The 16,872-nt window shown below is 44.1% G+C and overlaps 2 protein-coding genes across 10 annotated transcripts; one reads left to right on the forward strand and one right to left on the reverse strand.

Moving 5' to 3' along the window:
- Nucleotides 1–825: 825 nt before the first annotated feature.
- Nucleotides 826–5,667, forward strand: zbtb22a (zinc finger and BTB domain containing 22a). Of its 2 annotated transcripts, none has more exons than XM_004074304.5 (4): nt 826–995; nt 1,630–1,827; nt 1,902–2,607; nt 4,082–5,667. In XM_004074304.5, the coding sequence occupies exons 2-4, from the start codon at nt 1,639–1,641 to the stop codon at nt 5,083–5,085; spliced, it is 1,899 nt and encodes a 632-aa protein (XP_004074352.1). In that variant the 5' UTR covers nt 826–995; nt 1,630–1,638; the 3' UTR covers nt 5,086–5,667. The 2 variants fall into 2 exon arrangements, with proteins under 2 accessions (XP_004074352.1, XP_020562898.1); XM_020707239.3 differs by having other exon boundaries at nt 855–995; nt 1,586–1,827.
- Nucleotides 5,668–8,237: 2,570 nt separating this feature from the next.
- mbpa (myelin basic protein a) lies at nt 8,238–14,159 on the reverse strand. Of its 8 annotated transcripts, XM_011481089.4 has the most exons (8): nt 13,594–13,863; nt 12,922–13,017; nt 12,574–12,600; nt 11,603–11,623; nt 11,292–11,344; nt 9,577–9,660; nt 9,458–9,478; nt 8,238–9,133 (listed from the first exon to the last, which is right to left on the reverse strand). In XM_011481089.4, the coding sequence occupies exons 1-8, from the start codon at nt 13,711–13,713 to the stop codon at nt 8,998–9,000; spliced, it is 558 nt and encodes a 185-aa protein (XP_011479391.1). In that variant the 5' UTR covers nt 13,714–13,863; the 3' UTR covers nt 8,238–8,997. The 8 variants fall into 8 exon arrangements, with proteins under 8 accessions (XP_011479391.1, XP_078810880.1, XP_004074162.1 ...); XM_078954754.1 differs by lacking the exons at nt 11,292–11,344; nt 11,603–11,623 and adding an exon at nt 14,043–14,159 and having other exon boundaries at nt 13,594–13,847; XM_004074114.5 differs by lacking the exon at nt 11,292–11,344.
- Between the last annotated feature and the right edge of the window lie 2,713 nt (nt 14,160–16,872).

Consider the following 16,872-nt stretch of genomic DNA (forward strand, 5'->3'; position numbering starts at 1 on the left):
AGCTAAGAGAGGGAAAAAAATGTTAAAATAAAAAGAAAGAAATATACTCAATTTAGTGTAATTTAAACAATGTTCATATGACACTTTTTTATGTCAAGTCTAACTATGGCCTTCACATTATTTTTATGAAAAATTAATCTATGTTAATGCACAGACTTATAAATTACAAAGAAATTTATAGGTAGAAAACAGACTCACTGGATTTGTGTGTGTGTGATACCTGATTTGTAACAATACAATACATTACTTTGTGTACATGTAATTGTGTATTCACATTTACTTTCGAATATGTTCGTCCAAAGACACAAGTTACAAACCAAGTATTACACACACACAAATCCAGTGATTCTGTTTTCTCTCCATAGAAACCTCAAATGTAATCCAGAAGTCAGACAAAACATTACAAATGCACAGCAGTGTTATTGCAAAGTAAGGAATTAGACATTTAGGGATTTGTCATTTATATGTGAGGTTCTGAGGCAATTTATTTAGCTTCGTTCATACATACAGAATAAATCTGTTTATACACACACTCATAAATTACAAGGAAAGTAATCTATTAAATAATACAGAAGTCACACAAAACATTACAAGTTTGCAATAGCGATAATGTAAAGTAAGGGATTACATCATGCACAACTCTTTGGAAGTAACTAACATTACAATCGAAATATTTAGTGTTGAAATTTTGTTTACAAATTTTTTTTCTACTATTTTATATTAATAGAAGTATGGAAAACTTGTTTCGCAGATTCTTCAGGAGGCCGTGAAGCTGTTCGTCCAGTCGGGTGAGCACGCTCGTGTTTTCAGCGTCTGTGCGTGAATGCGTCAGTGACGTCATTTCAGTTCCGACGTTTCACTTCCGAGGTTCAGGAGATGAAACATTAGCATCGACTAGCTTGTCCGCTTCTACCCAAAGCAGCGGGGACGGTTTTTCCGCCGCGAGCCCAGCAGCCCGCTTTCTGCGCCGTGCCGTTCGGCGGAAAAGCTAGAAGGTAAGCACCGAGCGGAAGCTAACGAAGCTAACTGTTCGCAGGTAGAGCAGCAGGAAGCATGGCGCCGCTGACAATCTGAACCAAAAAAAACAACAAAAAAAACAGAACCGAACATCCGATCGAATTATGTAAACCTTCTGGAACCGTCCGAGTGTTCCTGCTTTCAAAGGAGCAGATGCAGTTTGAAGATAAAGGCAAGTTCTGCTTCTGAGAGTCAGGTGAAGCAGAAAATCAGCACTTCTTATCTTGTTTGTGCTTGGTTTTATTGAAATTATTAACAAAGATGCACAGATCCATGCAGATGGGAGGCAAAGGGCCGCTATTGTTTGACCTTTTAACCCGCTCCCGTGACACAGGTGATCAGTGGAAAAGGACACGCCCCCCAAATGTTTGTCATCATAAGACATGCAGGTTGTTCACCAAGGCTGTCAAGATTCCCATTTTTAAAAAAAAAATCCTGAGCTAATTTGAATAAAAGGCAAATGATTAAACCAGAACTTTAAAGTCACTCCTGCTGACCTTTTGATTCCTTATAGATGTGGAGGATAAAATAGAATTCTGTCATTTTTTTGTTTTGCTTAAATATTCAGATATCAGAGATGTTTGCTTCAGCTTTTGGTACTCCTGCCTGCAGCTCTGGAGCATGGATTCGGCCTGCTGCGACTCCACGGTTCAGGTGTGTTTCCCAGGGGCCCGCGCTGCTGTCCTGGACAACCTGAACCGTCAGCGGGAGGAGGGCCAGCTCTGCGACCTCTCCATCCAGGTTCAGGGGCAGGTATTCAGGGCCCACCGCTGCGTGCTTGCTGCCTCCTCGCCGTACTTCCACGATCAGGTGGGTGCTTTGATGGGCAAACAATGCACCTATGTGAGTGAGTTTTATTGCTGAAGACTCTGGTTCCTCCACAGGCCCTGCTGAAGAACGTCACCACGGTCTCCCTTCCCTCAGTTCTGGACCCAGTAGCCTTTGAGAGCGTCCTCACTTCTGCCTACACAGGCCAGCTGAGCATTGTACACGACGACATTGTCCACTATGTGACCGTAGCCAGCTTCCTTCAGATGTGGCACATTGTGGACAAATGCACAGAGATGCTGAAGGGGCCCCGCCCCTCTGGGGACGGGGGATCTGCGGCTCAGCCTGCATCTCGGCAGCAATCGCCCAGCAGCACAGAGAGCCTGTATGTGGAGAGGGAGGGCCGCCGCAGGGACAGGAGGCCTGACGCTCTTCCCCCTTTAGCCACCTGGAGGCGACCCCAGCAGCTGGCACGGTGGGCCCGGCCGCGGGCCTCGTCAGCCCAGCACATGGCAGACTCCCAGCTGGACGGACCCCCAGGTTATGCGGAGAGCGTCTTCAGCAGCTGTGAGGAGGCACTGGCCTCAAACCACACCGTGGGGCCTAACACCAATAGCAGACTATCTGGAGGGGGCGCAGTTGAGGCTTCAAAACTGAAAGGAAGGTGTCATCCAAGGGGGGGGCAGCTGACCACAGAGCGACTGCCTGAGAAGGAGGGCGAAGAGTCACAGAATGGAAGGAAGAGCGAAAGAACGGAGACTGAGGCCGATGAAGGAGTTGGGGAGGACGGCGAGGCGAGGAGGGAGGCTTTAAGTCACTGCGGTAAGACCTGCACAGGTGTCATTTTTTTGGACACGCCAACACACCTGGATCAGGTGTCCACAGAGGTTCTGATGGCGTTGGTAGAGCTTATTCGAGTAGGGGCGGGGTTTTCTCAACTTTCATGTGGTACAGAGTTTTTTTTTTTTAGATGTCTGAAGAAATTATTGTTTCCGGATCTGAGATGGCGCTATTATTATTGTAATGCCCTGCTCTCTAGTTTTTGTTTACTGGCCTCTTGGTTGTCCCTAAGGTGAGGACCAAGACACACGGTGGGGCTTCGTTCTGCCATTACGGCCCTCGCCTGTGGAAGGGCCTGCCAGAGAGCCTCAGGGCCGCAGAGACTGTAGAGGTTTTTAAGAAGAGGCTCAAGACCCACCTTTTTAGTCTGGCTTTTAAATGACTTTGAACATTTCCCATGTCTTTTTATTTTTTATCTATCTATTTATTAATTAATTTATTTATTTACGTATTTATTCATTTATTTATTTGTAAGGACTATTATTATCTCTGTTTTTAATATGCTATTCTTTTTATTGTTATTTTACCAATGATACGATCAGTTTACGTATTTTATTTTTTAATTACTAAAATTGTTAAATCTTATTTTATTTTTTATCTTTTTTCTATTTTATTGTTGTTATTTTATGATAATTTTTATTCTGATGTTTTTAACTCCAGTGTTTCCTCTTGGGGATCCATTTTTCTGGGGCACCACCGGCTTGACCTGTAGGGGGTGCTGTTGCTGCAGTGCCCGTTCTCGTTGGGCGGGCTGGGGTCCCGCTCTGTGGTCTAATAGCCATGGAGTGGGCCCTGGGCTGCTCTGTGCTGGGCGGGCGCTGTGGTAGTGACCCCTGTGGTCGGGCTGGGCCTTGGAATAAATGGATCCCCATCATATCGTTTCCTCACAGCAGTACCAAGCCAGACCTTCTTTAAGCTGCAGTACTTTGTTTCTGTTCAGGGTTCTACTGGGGGGAATTGGGTAGGTGGGGTGTGGGTGGGTGGGTTGGGGGGGGGGGGGGTGAGGGAGGGGTCCCATCTTTGTGTGATTGTCCTTTGCTGTTTTTAACAATTTTCGTTTTTTATGACTGTTTTATCTGCTTTTATGTGAAGCGCTTTGTGTTTTTAACTGAAATGAAAGGCGCTATATAAATAAATAAAGTTTGAGTTTGAGTTATTAGTGTTAGCTTTATCACAAACATAAACAATACAAAAAAGTTCATAAAAGGGAGACCCCTCTATACACACACACACACCTACACAGACACACACAGACTCTCCATTATAGCCATCATGTAATTATTTACACAGATCAAAAAAAGTTTTTTAACCTTATTTTTATAGATAAATTGGACTCTTGCATTGGGATAAATGGAAACTAACTTGATCGTGTAATACGCCCCCTAGTGGTTACCTGCTGAACTGACTTGGCTCCATCCAGAAAAAGTGCTCATGCTGAGTGTGTTTGTTTCTCCAGAAGTCCATGCAGTTTGCAGAGGACAAGAGGAGGTGGGACACACTACAGGGAGGCACAGAGACCATCTGAGGACCAACCCCCCCTCTGACCATGGTGGTGTTCACTGCTCTGGGGCAGGTGAAGAAGCCACGGGTCCAGAGGCTCCAGTTTCTGCCAGACTCCAGTGGCAGATGGAGACCTGGTCTGAGCAGGACCCACGGCAGGAGGGGGGGAGCAGGAGCTGCTGCAAAGACGAGAATGACGAGGAGGAGGACTTTGAGGGCCTCACTAGTGGGGGGAACAGCAGAGACGCATACAATGACATTACCCATAGGGCTTTGCTGCCTGTGTCCCCCGACTTCAGCTCAAAGGCGACCTGGCCATCCGGTGGGGAGGGGCAGAGTGGCTCTGTGACTCCCACATCCAGTCAGCAGCAATCCACATCATCTGCAGGATTCCCACCCCCTCCTTCACCCCCGACTCCATCCTCCTCCTCCTCTATGTCCCTGGCCTCCCCCACCTACTCCGGAAAAGTGCACTTCTGCCACTGCGGCAAGGCCTACACCCTGAAAAGCATGCGGGACCGCCACGTGAAGATGCAGCACCTCAACCTGCGCCCCTTTGGCTGTCCCGTCTGCTCAAAGTCCTTCAAGATGAAGCACCACCTGACCAAGCACCTGAAGACCCATGGGGGGGTGCAGCCGTATGAGTGCACCCTGTGCGGGAAGAAGGTCGTGTGGAGGGATAGCTTCCTGAGACACCAGGCCCGCTGTGGGGGGCTCCCTCCCGACCGGGGCTCCGACACGGACAACAGCTACACCTGCGGGTTCAGTGAGGGAGGGGCTTTTCTCCCAACAGGACATGTAAAGGTGGAGGAGACAGACTTTCACAGGGAAGTGGAGGAGGGGATGGGGCAGCTGCTAGACAACATGTCTGGGATTGTGAACGAGCTGAGCGTACCCCCTGAGAGCGTGGACTCTAATGTTCTAAAGGAAGAGGTCACAGAGGACTTCAGTGGGAGCTAAGCTTTTGGGGGTTGGGAGGTTGAGGGGGTCCTGAAGCTCCTTTGAAGCCTGAAGGTCCACATTGCACTAGTTTGACCTCGCTGCTCCATAGCTCCAAGCTGCAGGAAGTCAGGCCAAGAATGACAGGAGTCATATGGAATTTCAAAATAAAAGTCCCTGAGTGGAAACGATGTTCAAGAAAAACAAATGGTTGTGGTAGTTTTAAACATCTGCATGTTGTCCTCAAACATTGTCATGAACTCCATCTGAAGATTTGCACACGCTGTATACAAGTTTTTGTTCAGGCGTGCATGAGTTTGTGTGAATGTGTGTTGCAGCATTTTCTCCTGTGGAATCAATATAAACAAATTAAATTTTTTTCACTTAAAAATTAAAAAGAAAAAGCAATTTTTAACTCATCTCGGTATTTTTCTCTCAGCTCAATTGGGTGTTTTGTTCTGAATGTTTGTCAATCCTCTTCAGGCTCCTTTTACAGCCAAACCCCACATGGTCTGTGATCTTGTGTTTCCATCCTGCAGCAGTCCCTGGAGTTGTTTTTCTTTGCACTGGAGTCTTTGAATAAAAGTTTACACAAATGAATAATCCACTGCTTTAAGGTCTGTTTTGTTCAACTTTAAATCATTTTGTTCTGGTTTGCCTAACTTTCCATGAGACAATCAGAGCTGTAGACTTCCCTCTTCCTGAGTGTCTTGAACTGCTTTCATCAGTAAATGTAGGGGAAAACCAGAGAACTTAATGCTTTGGGTTCTGCAGAGGATTTGAGGCTTTTCAATGAAACCATATATGAAGGTTTGGGGTTCTGGGATTTGTAGTTTTTGTTGATTTAAAAAAGATTACTGGACAAAATCCTTTTATAGTCATCAGGATGTGCATTTCATATAAAAGTGCACATCCAAATATGCATTAAATACTTAAGTAAAGAGAAAAAAAATTTTCTCTGTAGTTGTATATAAAATTATTATACAGAATTGTATTACTTGGTAGAGTATCATGTGGCACACATTAGCATTATGGCATGTGGAGAGAAGCTTTTTTGAACCTGGCTGTCCTAGAAGCACCAAAGAATCAAGAGCTGTAAGAAACTCCCATTTCAGGGATGGGATGGATCTTTTATACTGTTTAAGTCAACATTTTACAGCAGTATTCTAGAGGGAAAGAAGTCCAGATTATCAAATTCCTCTGTCCTCCTCCCAGTGTCACTGCAAGGCCCAGTGGTTGAGGAAGGAGATTGTGGTTGTTTTGGGGCTTGTATTGTAGCTGTAAATAATGATGGTGGCACAAGATGGCAATTTAGCAGACTGGTTGTTTGGAGCTGTTGTGACCTGTTGTGGCTTTCTTTGTCTTGATTAGCACAGCTGTTGTGAACACTTGTGAAGTGGTTGTGAATACTTATACAGCTGTTGTGGTCTTAACAACACGTGCGGCTGTTGTGAATACTTGTACAGCTGTTGTGGTCTTGACTACACGTACAGCTGTTGTGGTTTTGACTACATTTGGAGCTGTTGTGAATACTTGTACAGCTGTTGTGGTCTTGACTACACGTACAGCTGTTGTGGTTTTGACTACATTTGGAGCTGTTGTGAATACTTGTACAGCTGTTGTGGTCTTGACTACACTTGCAGCTGTTGTAAATACTTGTACAGCTGTTGTGGTCTTAACAACACGTGCGGCTGTTGTGAATACTTGTACAGCTGTTGTGGTCTTGACTACACGTACAGCTGTTGTGGTCTTGACTACACTTGCAGCTGTTGTGAATACTTGTACAGCTGTTGTGGTCTTAACAACACGTGCGGCTGTTGTGAATACTTGTACAGCTGTTGTGGTCTTGACTACACGTTCAGCTGTTGTGGTTTTGACTACATTTGGAGCTGTTGTGAATACTTGTACAGCTGTTGTGGTCTTGACTACACGTACAGCTGTTGTGAATACTTGTACAGCTGTTGTGGTCTTGACTACACGTACAGCTGTTGTGGTTTTGACTACATTTGGAGCTGTTGTGAATACTTGTACAGCTGTTGTGGTCTTGACTACACGTACAGCTGTTGTGAATACTTGTACAGCTGTTGTGGTCTTGACTACATGTACAGCTGTTGTGGTCTTGACTACATGTACAGCTGTTGTGGTCTTGACTACACGTACAGCTGTTGTGAATACTTGTACAGCTGTTGTGGTCTTGACTACATGTACAGCTGTTGTGGTCCTGACTACACGTACAGCTGTTGTGAATACTTGTACAGCTGTTGTGGTCTTGACTACACTTGCAGCTGTTGTGGTCTTAACTACACGTACAGCTGTTGTGAATACTTGTATAGCTGTTGTGGTCTTGACTACACGTACAGCTGTTGTGGTCTTAACTACATGTACAGCTGTTGTGGTAGTGACTACATGTGCAGCTGTTGTGAATACTTGTACAGCTGTTGTGGTCTCTTGACTACACGTACAGCTGTTGTGAACACTTGTGAAGTGGTTGTGAATACTTGTAGAGCTGTTGTGAACACTTGTACTATTGTTATGAACACTCTTGAACCCGTTGTTGTATTGACCACATGTATAGTTGTTATAGACAAATGGGCGGCTGTTGTGGTCCTGAATATTTGTAAAGCTTTTGTGAACACTTGTACAGCTGTTTTGGTCTTGACTATACAAATAGCTGTTGTGAACACTCTTACACCTGCTGTTTCTGTTGTGGTCTTGACTACATGGGCATCTATTATAAACAATTGTGCAGCTGTTTTAAACAATTGTGTGACTGTTGTGGCCTTGACTAAACATGCAGCTGTTGTGAACACTCGTAAAACTGTTCTGACCAGTTGTTTACCTGTCAAATCCCCCTGTACACTCACTGAGATGCTGCGATATTTAAACAACTGAAATGTTTAAAAAGTTAAGTATAATTTGAACTTTTTAAAACTTTTTTTGCTCAATGGTTCATCCTCGGGCATTGATCGGCTGGAGGGTTCCTGGTTTAAGTCCTGGGATTGCTGGGACAGGGTTACCTTCTAGTAGCTGTCCCACTCCTGATATACCACTGTTCTGCCCTTGAGCAAAGCATTTTACTCTATTAACCCAGTGGAACAGATCAGTGACCACAGATAGATCCCATTCTTTCATTTTTTTCTTTCATGGCAAAAAAACAAATATAAGAGTCTATGCATGGATTGCTCCACCTAAAGCAGTTTATTTGGTGAATAGAGAATTTAAAGCTTCACATCAAAAGACTGAACTTCCTTGCTGCATGAATTCATCACGAGATGTTTCAGGAACCATTCAGCTTCACGTTCAAGTCAACACAGTAAAGACCTAAAGAGTTAGGCTGCACATTAAAACAGGACATTTAGAGACATTAGATGAGCAGACAACTATATTTACAGAGTTTTTCTTTTAAAAGGAGAACATTTATCAGATCAGCAAAGCAAAAGAAATCCTGCATTGTTGAATTCATCACCTGCCCTACTGCTCTGCTCTTGACCACCTCCCTGTTTCCTCCTGAAACCCTCAACCCACGTACAGAAAACCATCATCTGAGACCCACATCATCATCTGAAGAAATCCATCAAACTGAAAATGCACAAATCAAAAAGATGAAAGCTTTTAAGTCTTTTACATCACAGTGCATCTGAAAGGGCAACATGTTACAAACCTGTATCAGTCTGCAGGTCTTAGAGACACTGAGACACGTTAACTATTATTGTTCAGACTCCCAGCTGGAGTTGTTCAAACAAAAAAAGCACATTTTTGCTCCATAAAGCATCACGTGTGTACAAAATACGAGCATGAACAAACTTCACACCATGGACATGTGCACCATCAGACAGATGAGACTTTTTTTTGTTGAGCAAAAGCACGAAGGATTCTCACAGAGTATTCCCAACAGCACCATTAAAGGGATGCTTCCACTGAAGGAGGCTTGTGTTAGTCTGTTAACATCTCCTCAGGTTGTGAGTCTGCTTCTCCTTTCTCTTCTGATCCCTTCGGTGTTCCACCTGTGATCTTGTCCTCAGAAGATGGTGCTCCAGCGTTTTGGGGGAGGTTTGGACTTGGACTCTCCCTGAAGAGAAGGAGGAGGAAGAAGATGAGGGGCAGAGAGAGGAACAGGGGTGGGTTTCTCCAGCTGCTGGATGAAGGTAACCTGAGGTTGCTTTGTTGTCTGTTAAACTGGGGGAACCAGAGATGATTGTCGCATTTTTCACATTGACAGGGATTGTGCAGATGATCAGCTCTGGAAACTACATCCACCAAGGTAGATCAGAGATGAATATTTAAGCATAAAAATGAGGATGACGTTAGTTTATTACAATATGAAAGTATGTTGATGGATTGAAATGACTGAACTCAAGCGGTAAATCATTGCTTGTGTATTTTTTTTACTCACTCGGATCTGCTGAGATCATCACTGTTGCATTTGAGCAAGCACAAACAGGAAACAGCATTTGTGAACCCCACTTTCACACCAAAAACAAAAAGTTTGGCCAAAGATGGACAAACGCTCACCAGAGTGAAGAGCCTGGACAGTGTGCTTTGGTCCCTGCGTCTCCTGACTGGGGACTTTGCGCTCTCGGCACGTGACGATGAGGCCTATAGAAAGAGGCTTTGTCAACAAAGATGAAGGCCTGAAACTGGACTTTAAAGTGGTTAGTGTGACCCTCCATCTCTGAGGATCAGGGACTGCAGGTCTTTGAGAAAAGGAAAGCATTGAACTGATGTTAAAGGTGTTTTGGAAAGAGGAACACACTTTCTACTGCTGCAAAAAAACAGATGAAAGCTGAAGACCCTCCCACCTTTTTGAAAGAAGAGATGCTTAGTCTTTAAAAAACAAAACCACTCAGATCATCTTCTCAGCAATTGTAAAAACATTCCCAGTGATCTTTTAATTATGATTATGCTTTTATCAGCCAAAATCAAACAATCTGTGTCCTAATAAATGACACAGAGTGACATTACGGTAGTTTATTAATTTCCCTCTAACTTGTGGTCAGGACCGTTGGTGTATAGCAACCACGCCCCCTCCCTTCCCCGTTACAGAGTACGCTGTCTCCCACTAGCTTACAAACCCTAACCGAACATTACTGATGCAACAAAAATGGCGAGCAATATTGGATCTATCCAGACGCACAGTTTTGAGCCCCATACCAGCTCAGATGAAGAAAACCAAGGCATACAGGACATCGATGTAGTCGTCTACAAGTGGATTAATTTTCTATGCCACAAATAAGCTCTTTTTCCATCAGCGTTTTTTTGATCTGCTCCTGATTTTCAACAATTTCAACAAAGAAATATTCAGAAATGTAATTTTTTGCTTAATTCTCTAAATATATGTCATCCATCATGAGAGAAACACTATAAGAACATGTTAAAAAACACAAATACAAGCTTTTCATCAGAGTGGGTCTTTAAGCAGTTGCTAGGATGATGCATAATAGTAGTGATGGGTGTTTGGTGAGTTTGTAAACTGAGAACAATCAATACCCTGAGATTGAAAAAAGAAACATGGCCAGTAGTCTGTTGCAGAATACAGCACAAGAAGAGCAACTTTTTGGGCCTCAAGAGCAAAAGAATGAAAGAAATACTAAACTTCAAATCAAATCAAGACTTGACCCTCACCTCAACAAATCTCTGCTGTAGGATTTTGTGAACCTAACATCTAAGTGTTGGGCCGTGAAAGAGTTGCAGTCTGTCTCTAAGGAGAAGCAGATGCAGCATGAAGGAGAGTCGAGGGAAGCGGGAACTGTAATCTCTATGCTTTATGAAGTACTTGGACACGCCCACTTGGATACAGGTTTGATTCACCTGACCTCACTTACACTTCAACAGATCACGCCTACACGACCCCCCCACCCCCACTTTCATTATTTTTGCGACCATGTCCATCCTGATTGTTTCAAAGGTTCTGAATAACTCCTTAAACCCTGTGTTTGTGGTTTCTTTGCAGAGTTGTGAGGAAGTGCTGCTACCGTGGCAGAAAGATATGAAGAAGGAAAACACGTCAGGAGAAGGTGCCTCAGAGACACAGGCAGAAAAAGACATGAGTATAAGAGCAGGTTCACCATGGAGGTGGTTGAATGAGTCTTGGGAAATGATGCACACTCTTCAGTAAGATGAGAGGAAGAGCAGGGAACTGTTTCAGGCACACATAAGAGATGGAGGTGTTACAGAGAAACATGGAGGAGGGCGTCGCAGGCCCCCAGGTCCTAAGAGGAGGAGTTTACCGGTTGATAAACAGCCGAGCAGTTTCAAAGTCATCCAGAAGGAGCGAGTCACTCTGGATTGAAGCACAGAAGCAAGTTTGAGTGACAGAGAAGTGAAAGCTGTGTTAAAAGAGAGGTGATTTTTTCTGATTCCTGTGGTGTATCAGCTAAATTACGCCACCTGGAAGTGGACCCAACTCCTCACAGACATGCAAACGCAAAGCAAGACACATGCGAGGTGGAGGTTAGACAGGTGCACACAGACAACGGTCACTGCACGTGCTCAGAGCGCACGCTCGGGAGCAGGAAGTCACAAAAGATGGCAGACGTACCAAACCCAGGATGTCCTTCCACTGGACATGAAAAAGAAAGACAGGTGTATGGTGAGCTAGGGAGCTAATAGTGCTGGGGGTCGTGCACAAAAACCATGCCATCCCCGATTTACAAGTAATAATAATAATAATGGATTGGATTTATCAGCACTTTTCATGACACTCAAAGCGCTTACAGTGTGTCCATTATTCACTCACTCCTCGTTCATACTTGGTGATGGTAAGCTACTGATGTAGCCTCAGCTGCCCTGGGGCAGACTGACAGAGGCGTGGCTGCCATTTCGTGCCTACGGCTCCTCTGACCATCACCGGGATCATTCATGCGCATTCACACACCAGTGGAGCCACACTGGAGGCAAGGAGGGTGAAGTGTCTTGCCCAAGGACACAACGACATTTTGGCTGGTGGGAGCGGGGATCGAACCGCCAACCCTTCAGTCATTGGACGACCCGCTCAACCACCTGAGCCACTGTCGCCCCAAGTGATGAAGAACCACCTCTTTTTGAAGTTATGATGATTACTTGACAGGGTTGGGGGATCAAAAACACGGCTGCTGACAGGACAACACTGCCCGCCAATCTTTCCGCTTATCAGATCTACTAAGGTTCCACCATTGAGAACTTCGGGATACAAGTGTGAGTTTGTATGATGAGCTGAAATACAATTTCATCTGTTTTAGGCAGGCTAAAGTTTAATTGTGACTCTGCTTGCTTCTGGCCTCTGCTTGCAGCTTTGTAAGTGACGACCTGAGAGCTGCTTAGAGGAATACTTCAGTCAGGAGCTGCCTTGTGATAGGATGCAGTTGGATGATAACTGAAAAACTGCTGATCACATCACTGAAGATCTTACTTTTACACAGAAATCAAATAAGGTGTGGATGAAGAGGCTTCTTTAGTGGTAAAAGAAAAGAAACAGGCGTTCACATCCAACCTGCAGCAGATCAGCAAAGCAAACTTAGAAAGAAGACTCACCCTGGATTTAGCAGGAGGAGAGGAAACCTGTGTGAAACACCAAACAAGACTGATTGAGCAGGAAAGAAAAAACTCAAATGCCTCTGTAGTCATGAAGGAATCACCTGGTGGATCAGAAACGTGATTGTTGCTTTATAAAACAAAAGTGAGGTAAGAAAAAAAAACATGTTTTAAAGAATTACAATAGTTTTATCCATTTCATTTGAAATTGTTTGAAATTAAGCCAATTTAGTCCAGATTATCACAAATAGGCTAAATTAGCTCAACTGTAACTTAGTCTTTGGTTTAAAGGACTTGTTAACCTCTTTGACCCAAACCAACTGCTTCACACATAATAGTGGGACTCACCAGGCTCCTGAAGAAATGCACCACAGCGTTCTCGTTGGTCCGACGACGAGAGGACGACTGTTGGGGCGAAGTGGCCAGATGACCCCGGAATGAGCCCTGGGAGGGTGGGCACACATCAACCACGAAAACACAAACACAGAAAGTCCAGCTTAAAAAAACTTAAACAGAATGACCCTACCCACACGCTGACTAATGAAATAACTAGCTAAAACCAACAAAAGATCAGAGTGTGAAACACCCAGGAGCAAAGGACCATTTTCAGAAGATTTTGAAGTTATAAAAGATTCTTCTAAAAATAACACCTATGCATAAAAAACATGCATGCTGTTTTCTTTGCAGCACAGCAATCCTTGATGATCAGGGAGCAAAGGTTAAGTTGGAGGTTATTTATAATCTTTATCCTGAGGGCATAACCAGATAAAACATGAAGATGAACATGAATTGAGCTAAAATGTTTAAATGTAATCAAAATGTAAAAAAATGTAAACCTCTTATAACAAAAGTCTAGAATTTTGTTTTACGTTGGATTCTTCAAATTCCTCCTACTGCCTAAAGAGAACTCATTAGACATGATGGAGATTAAGGTCCCTATGGAGGCTTTGGTTCTGGGTCAGAGTCAGCAGAGGAACAACAAGGATTTTGAGGTCTCATCTCTTCATCGTTGATGCTCACCTTACTCCTCTTCTTCTTATTTCCACCGAAGAATTGGCCAATCTGGTCCATCAGACCAGGGCTTTTCTTCTTCCTCCCCAGGCCGAAGCCGCTCTGCCCAGAGGTGCTCGCTGTCGCCATAGTGACCTGCTTCTGCTCTCTGCTCCTCTTCTGCGCCCGTCCAGACCTGCAGTGTCGTCGCCCTGCCCCGCCGCTCCCTCTGGGTTCTTTGCTGTCTGACGCTCAGGGGGCCGTCCTTCAGGCTGTTATTTCCTCTGCATTGAGGGCACCACAGGGGTCAAACCAGAAGAGTTGTCAGTGCTCGGGTCCATGGTTCTGGCTCGGCTCCAGGCATTCTTCTGAGCTTCAGAGGCTGTGTCAGTCACTGTTGCCCCCACACGGACCTGCCATTGTTCCTCTGACCCCCACCCCACCGCTGGACAACAAGGGTTATCGGAGTTTGAACTTACAACATTGTTGGCTTGCCTGCACACCTTCTTGATTCGAGGATGGAGTGCACATATTGGGGCGTGCATGTTCACAGCTTTTCAGAGCTTCAACTTGTTGATGTTTCTGTCACTTTTCTGAAATATTGCAGAAGATGCATCCCAACAGTGCAGCAGGAGAAGCTTGAGGAGGGGAGGGGATGGGTATCATTGTGCCAATACAAAGCCACACAAACAACTATGTTTGTGTTGATTCATTGACGCCCTACAGCAGATCAACAAAGCAGCATTGTGTCAGAACGCCCTTCACATTCAGGATATAAATGCAGGCAGACAGACGCCTCTTTGTTTCTGATCGAGTTAGAACCATGTCAGGTTTGATGAAGGACTTGACACCATCAGATCAGCTTTCTCCTGAAGAAAAGAAGATTTCCCTTTCTGTCTTCTGGAGAACCACATTTGAGATAAAGCTGCAAGTTGTTTGGACATTTTCCTGAAAAGAAAACGAAACGTGATATATGAATGCAGGAGACCATCAGCGACAGCCTTGGACAAACCCAGTCCAAACAGGTCCACTCTGGCAATGTGAGTGTGGCTTTAGCTCCAAGATCTCACCACATGGACCAAACCTGCCTTCTTATGGCTAAGATCTTTGTCGTTGAGATGTCTGGGGTCGTCTTCATTCATCACACTTTCACCATTTTTGTCTGTACTTTATGAATAATTTTAAATGTAATTGTGAAAAAGTCAACTCAGTTATCAGAAACCGTCAGAAGAACGCTTTAAAAACTGTTGGCTGCCCCTAAGGTGGAATGTGCCTCAAGACAGCAGCCTTTGGGTTCAGCATGGCACCCTTCTCAAGTCTAAGCAAGCTGTTGGTCCTGCCGGGCCGGACCAGCACCCACGGGCCTGACGGGGGCACAGGCAGGAATGCAGAGGTGGGCTGAGCGCACAGCTTGTGCACGCTCTGCACAAGAGTCTTGGACTTGTTCCTGCAGCCGGAGGGCGAGGCTGAACGGCGGGACAACAATGGTATCCGTGTACGAAAGCTGTGGGACGCAAACACGGGAGAAATGTGGAGAGACCCCCCCCCTCTCCCCTTCGCAGAGGCAGCTGAGCATCTCCTGATGGTGAAGGCCTCCCTGTGTTTCTGCACGTGTGCACGAGGCAACCACAGTGGAAGTGCAACTTGTTTTGCAGCAGATAACGGTTTTCATGACTTGTGCAGCTTCTGTTAGTTGGGGGAAGGAAAGATCAGACAACCATTAATGTGCATTTAAACTGATTCATGAAAATGACTGGAGCTGGATACTTCCAAACTCTATTCTATTACAGAATCATTGGTTTTGTTGATCGTAACATTTTCTTATATGAGTTGAACACAACACAATGACAAATGTTCCACAACATCGTTCATATTCATGTGAAGGGGTCATAGATTTTATAATACCCATGAAGCATTGGCCAACACTCAGCTTTAGCCAGTTTAGTCCTTAGAAGCCATGTCAAAGGCGGTTTATTTTGAAAAATTAGAACCCAGAGAACAAACTGGCTTACAACAGGACAGACAGTTTTTAGCTCTGAAAAAAAGTTAAAAACACACCTATTACACTGCAAAAACTCAATCTCAAGAAAGTTAATAGACCCCTTGCTTCAAGAAAAAAATAGCTTATTTTCTGTCTTGCAAGAAAAATAATCTTATTAAACAAGTTTTCAATTGCAAAATAATATTAGTTTATGAAACTGTCTCAGTGACTATAAAAAAAAATATAATTCTTGATCAGACTATTTTTCTTACTCCAACGGCAGATTTTTTGTTTTTTTGCTTATTTACGAAATATCTGCCAATGACATAAGAATTTTTGACCTTTTTCTAAGGGGCCTGTTTTTGCAGAGGAGGAGCACAAAGATAAAGTGTTAATGTCTGATGAAACTTTGTTTGAAAAGTTTTACTAAATAATATGGATTACATTTTTATGGATGTAAATCAGATTGAACAACAACAATTCCTGTACTTTGACATGAATGTTTATTTCAGTTGAGCTCATAAATACCCTAATGACAAATGTACATGTTTGTGTCAAAAAGACAATAACACAGTAGTTGGAAAGAAGTCCAAAGCAACCTTAGAGTGACTTTTCGGACTTTGTTTCCATCTTTTTGTCTCAAAAGGTTTGCTCTCTGACTCTCAACCTTCTGGCATTCCTCAGGTCTGTCCTCCTGCCTGCAGTTGTTTCTCTCTTTTCAAGAATAACTCCGACTTCAGATGGTGGAAGGTTTTTAAGAATTCTTTTTCAGTTTGTCTGAAGCACATGTGTTTACCAACATAACCTAAATCTCTTTGTCTCATTTTTAATGTTACACACAAAGGCATTCTGAGCGCTGAGCATTATAGATCTGACAGGTCCAGGTGGGATCCCCTTCAGCCCTTCCTAGTTAAACATGCTCCCCTTCTCAACTGCACCCAACCAAAATGTGGGACCAATACAACACAGACAAAATAAATTTTGAAAGGATGTGGCCCGTCCTGTTGCTTCTGTGGTGCTGAACACTTTAGGTCACTTTGAAATGACAAGATTCATCATCTGTGAACTCCACCAAACAATGATACTGCAAAGAAAGTGCCTGCCTCCTGCAGCAGAAATGTACAGCCAAGTTTCATCCTCAAAGCCCTCACTGAAGGAATAAATTTTGTGCCCAAAATCTCACCATACGTGACTATTCATCATTTCCTTAACACAGATCAGTCATAATGTCCCCTGTACAGAAAGTCAACCCCAACCATGATGTTTCCACCAGCGCTTCCCAGTGGTTATGGTGTTCTTGGGATGCATTCCAGCATTCTTCTTCTTCC

Source organism: Oryzias latipes, chromosome 11, assembly GCF_053564925.1.
Source record: "Oryzias latipes strain Hd-rR chromosome 11, Olatipes_Hd-rR_3.1".
Taxonomy (NCBI): Eukaryota; Metazoa; Chordata; class Actinopteri; order Beloniformes; family Adrianichthyidae; genus Oryzias; species Oryzias latipes.

Coding starts and splice junctions, on each gene's coding strand:
- mbpa (XM_011481089.4), bottom strand. CDS start 13,713: ATGGCGACAGCGAGCACCTCTGGGCAGAGCGGCTTCGGCCTGGGGAGG. Junction 9,479..9,576: donor TGTCCAGGCTCTTCACTCTG/GTGAGCGTTTGT, acceptor CAAATGCAACAG/TGATGATCTCAGCAGATCCG. Junction 9,134..9,457: donor GATGATCTCAGCAGATCCGA/GTGAGTAAAAAA, acceptor CCTTCTCTTCAG/GGAGAGTCCAAGTCCAAACC.
- zbtb22a (XM_004074304.5), top strand. CDS start 1,639: ATGGATTCGGCCTGCTGCGACTCCACGGTTCAGGTGTGTTTCCCAGGG. Junction 1,828..1,901: donor CGCCGTACTTCCACGATCAG/GTGGGTGCTTTG, acceptor GTTCCTCCACAG/GCCCTGCTGAAGAACGTCAC. Junction 2,608..4,081: donor GGAGGCTTTAAGTCACTGCG/GTAAGACCTGCA, acceptor TTGTTTCTCCAG/AAGTCCATGCAGTTTGCAGA.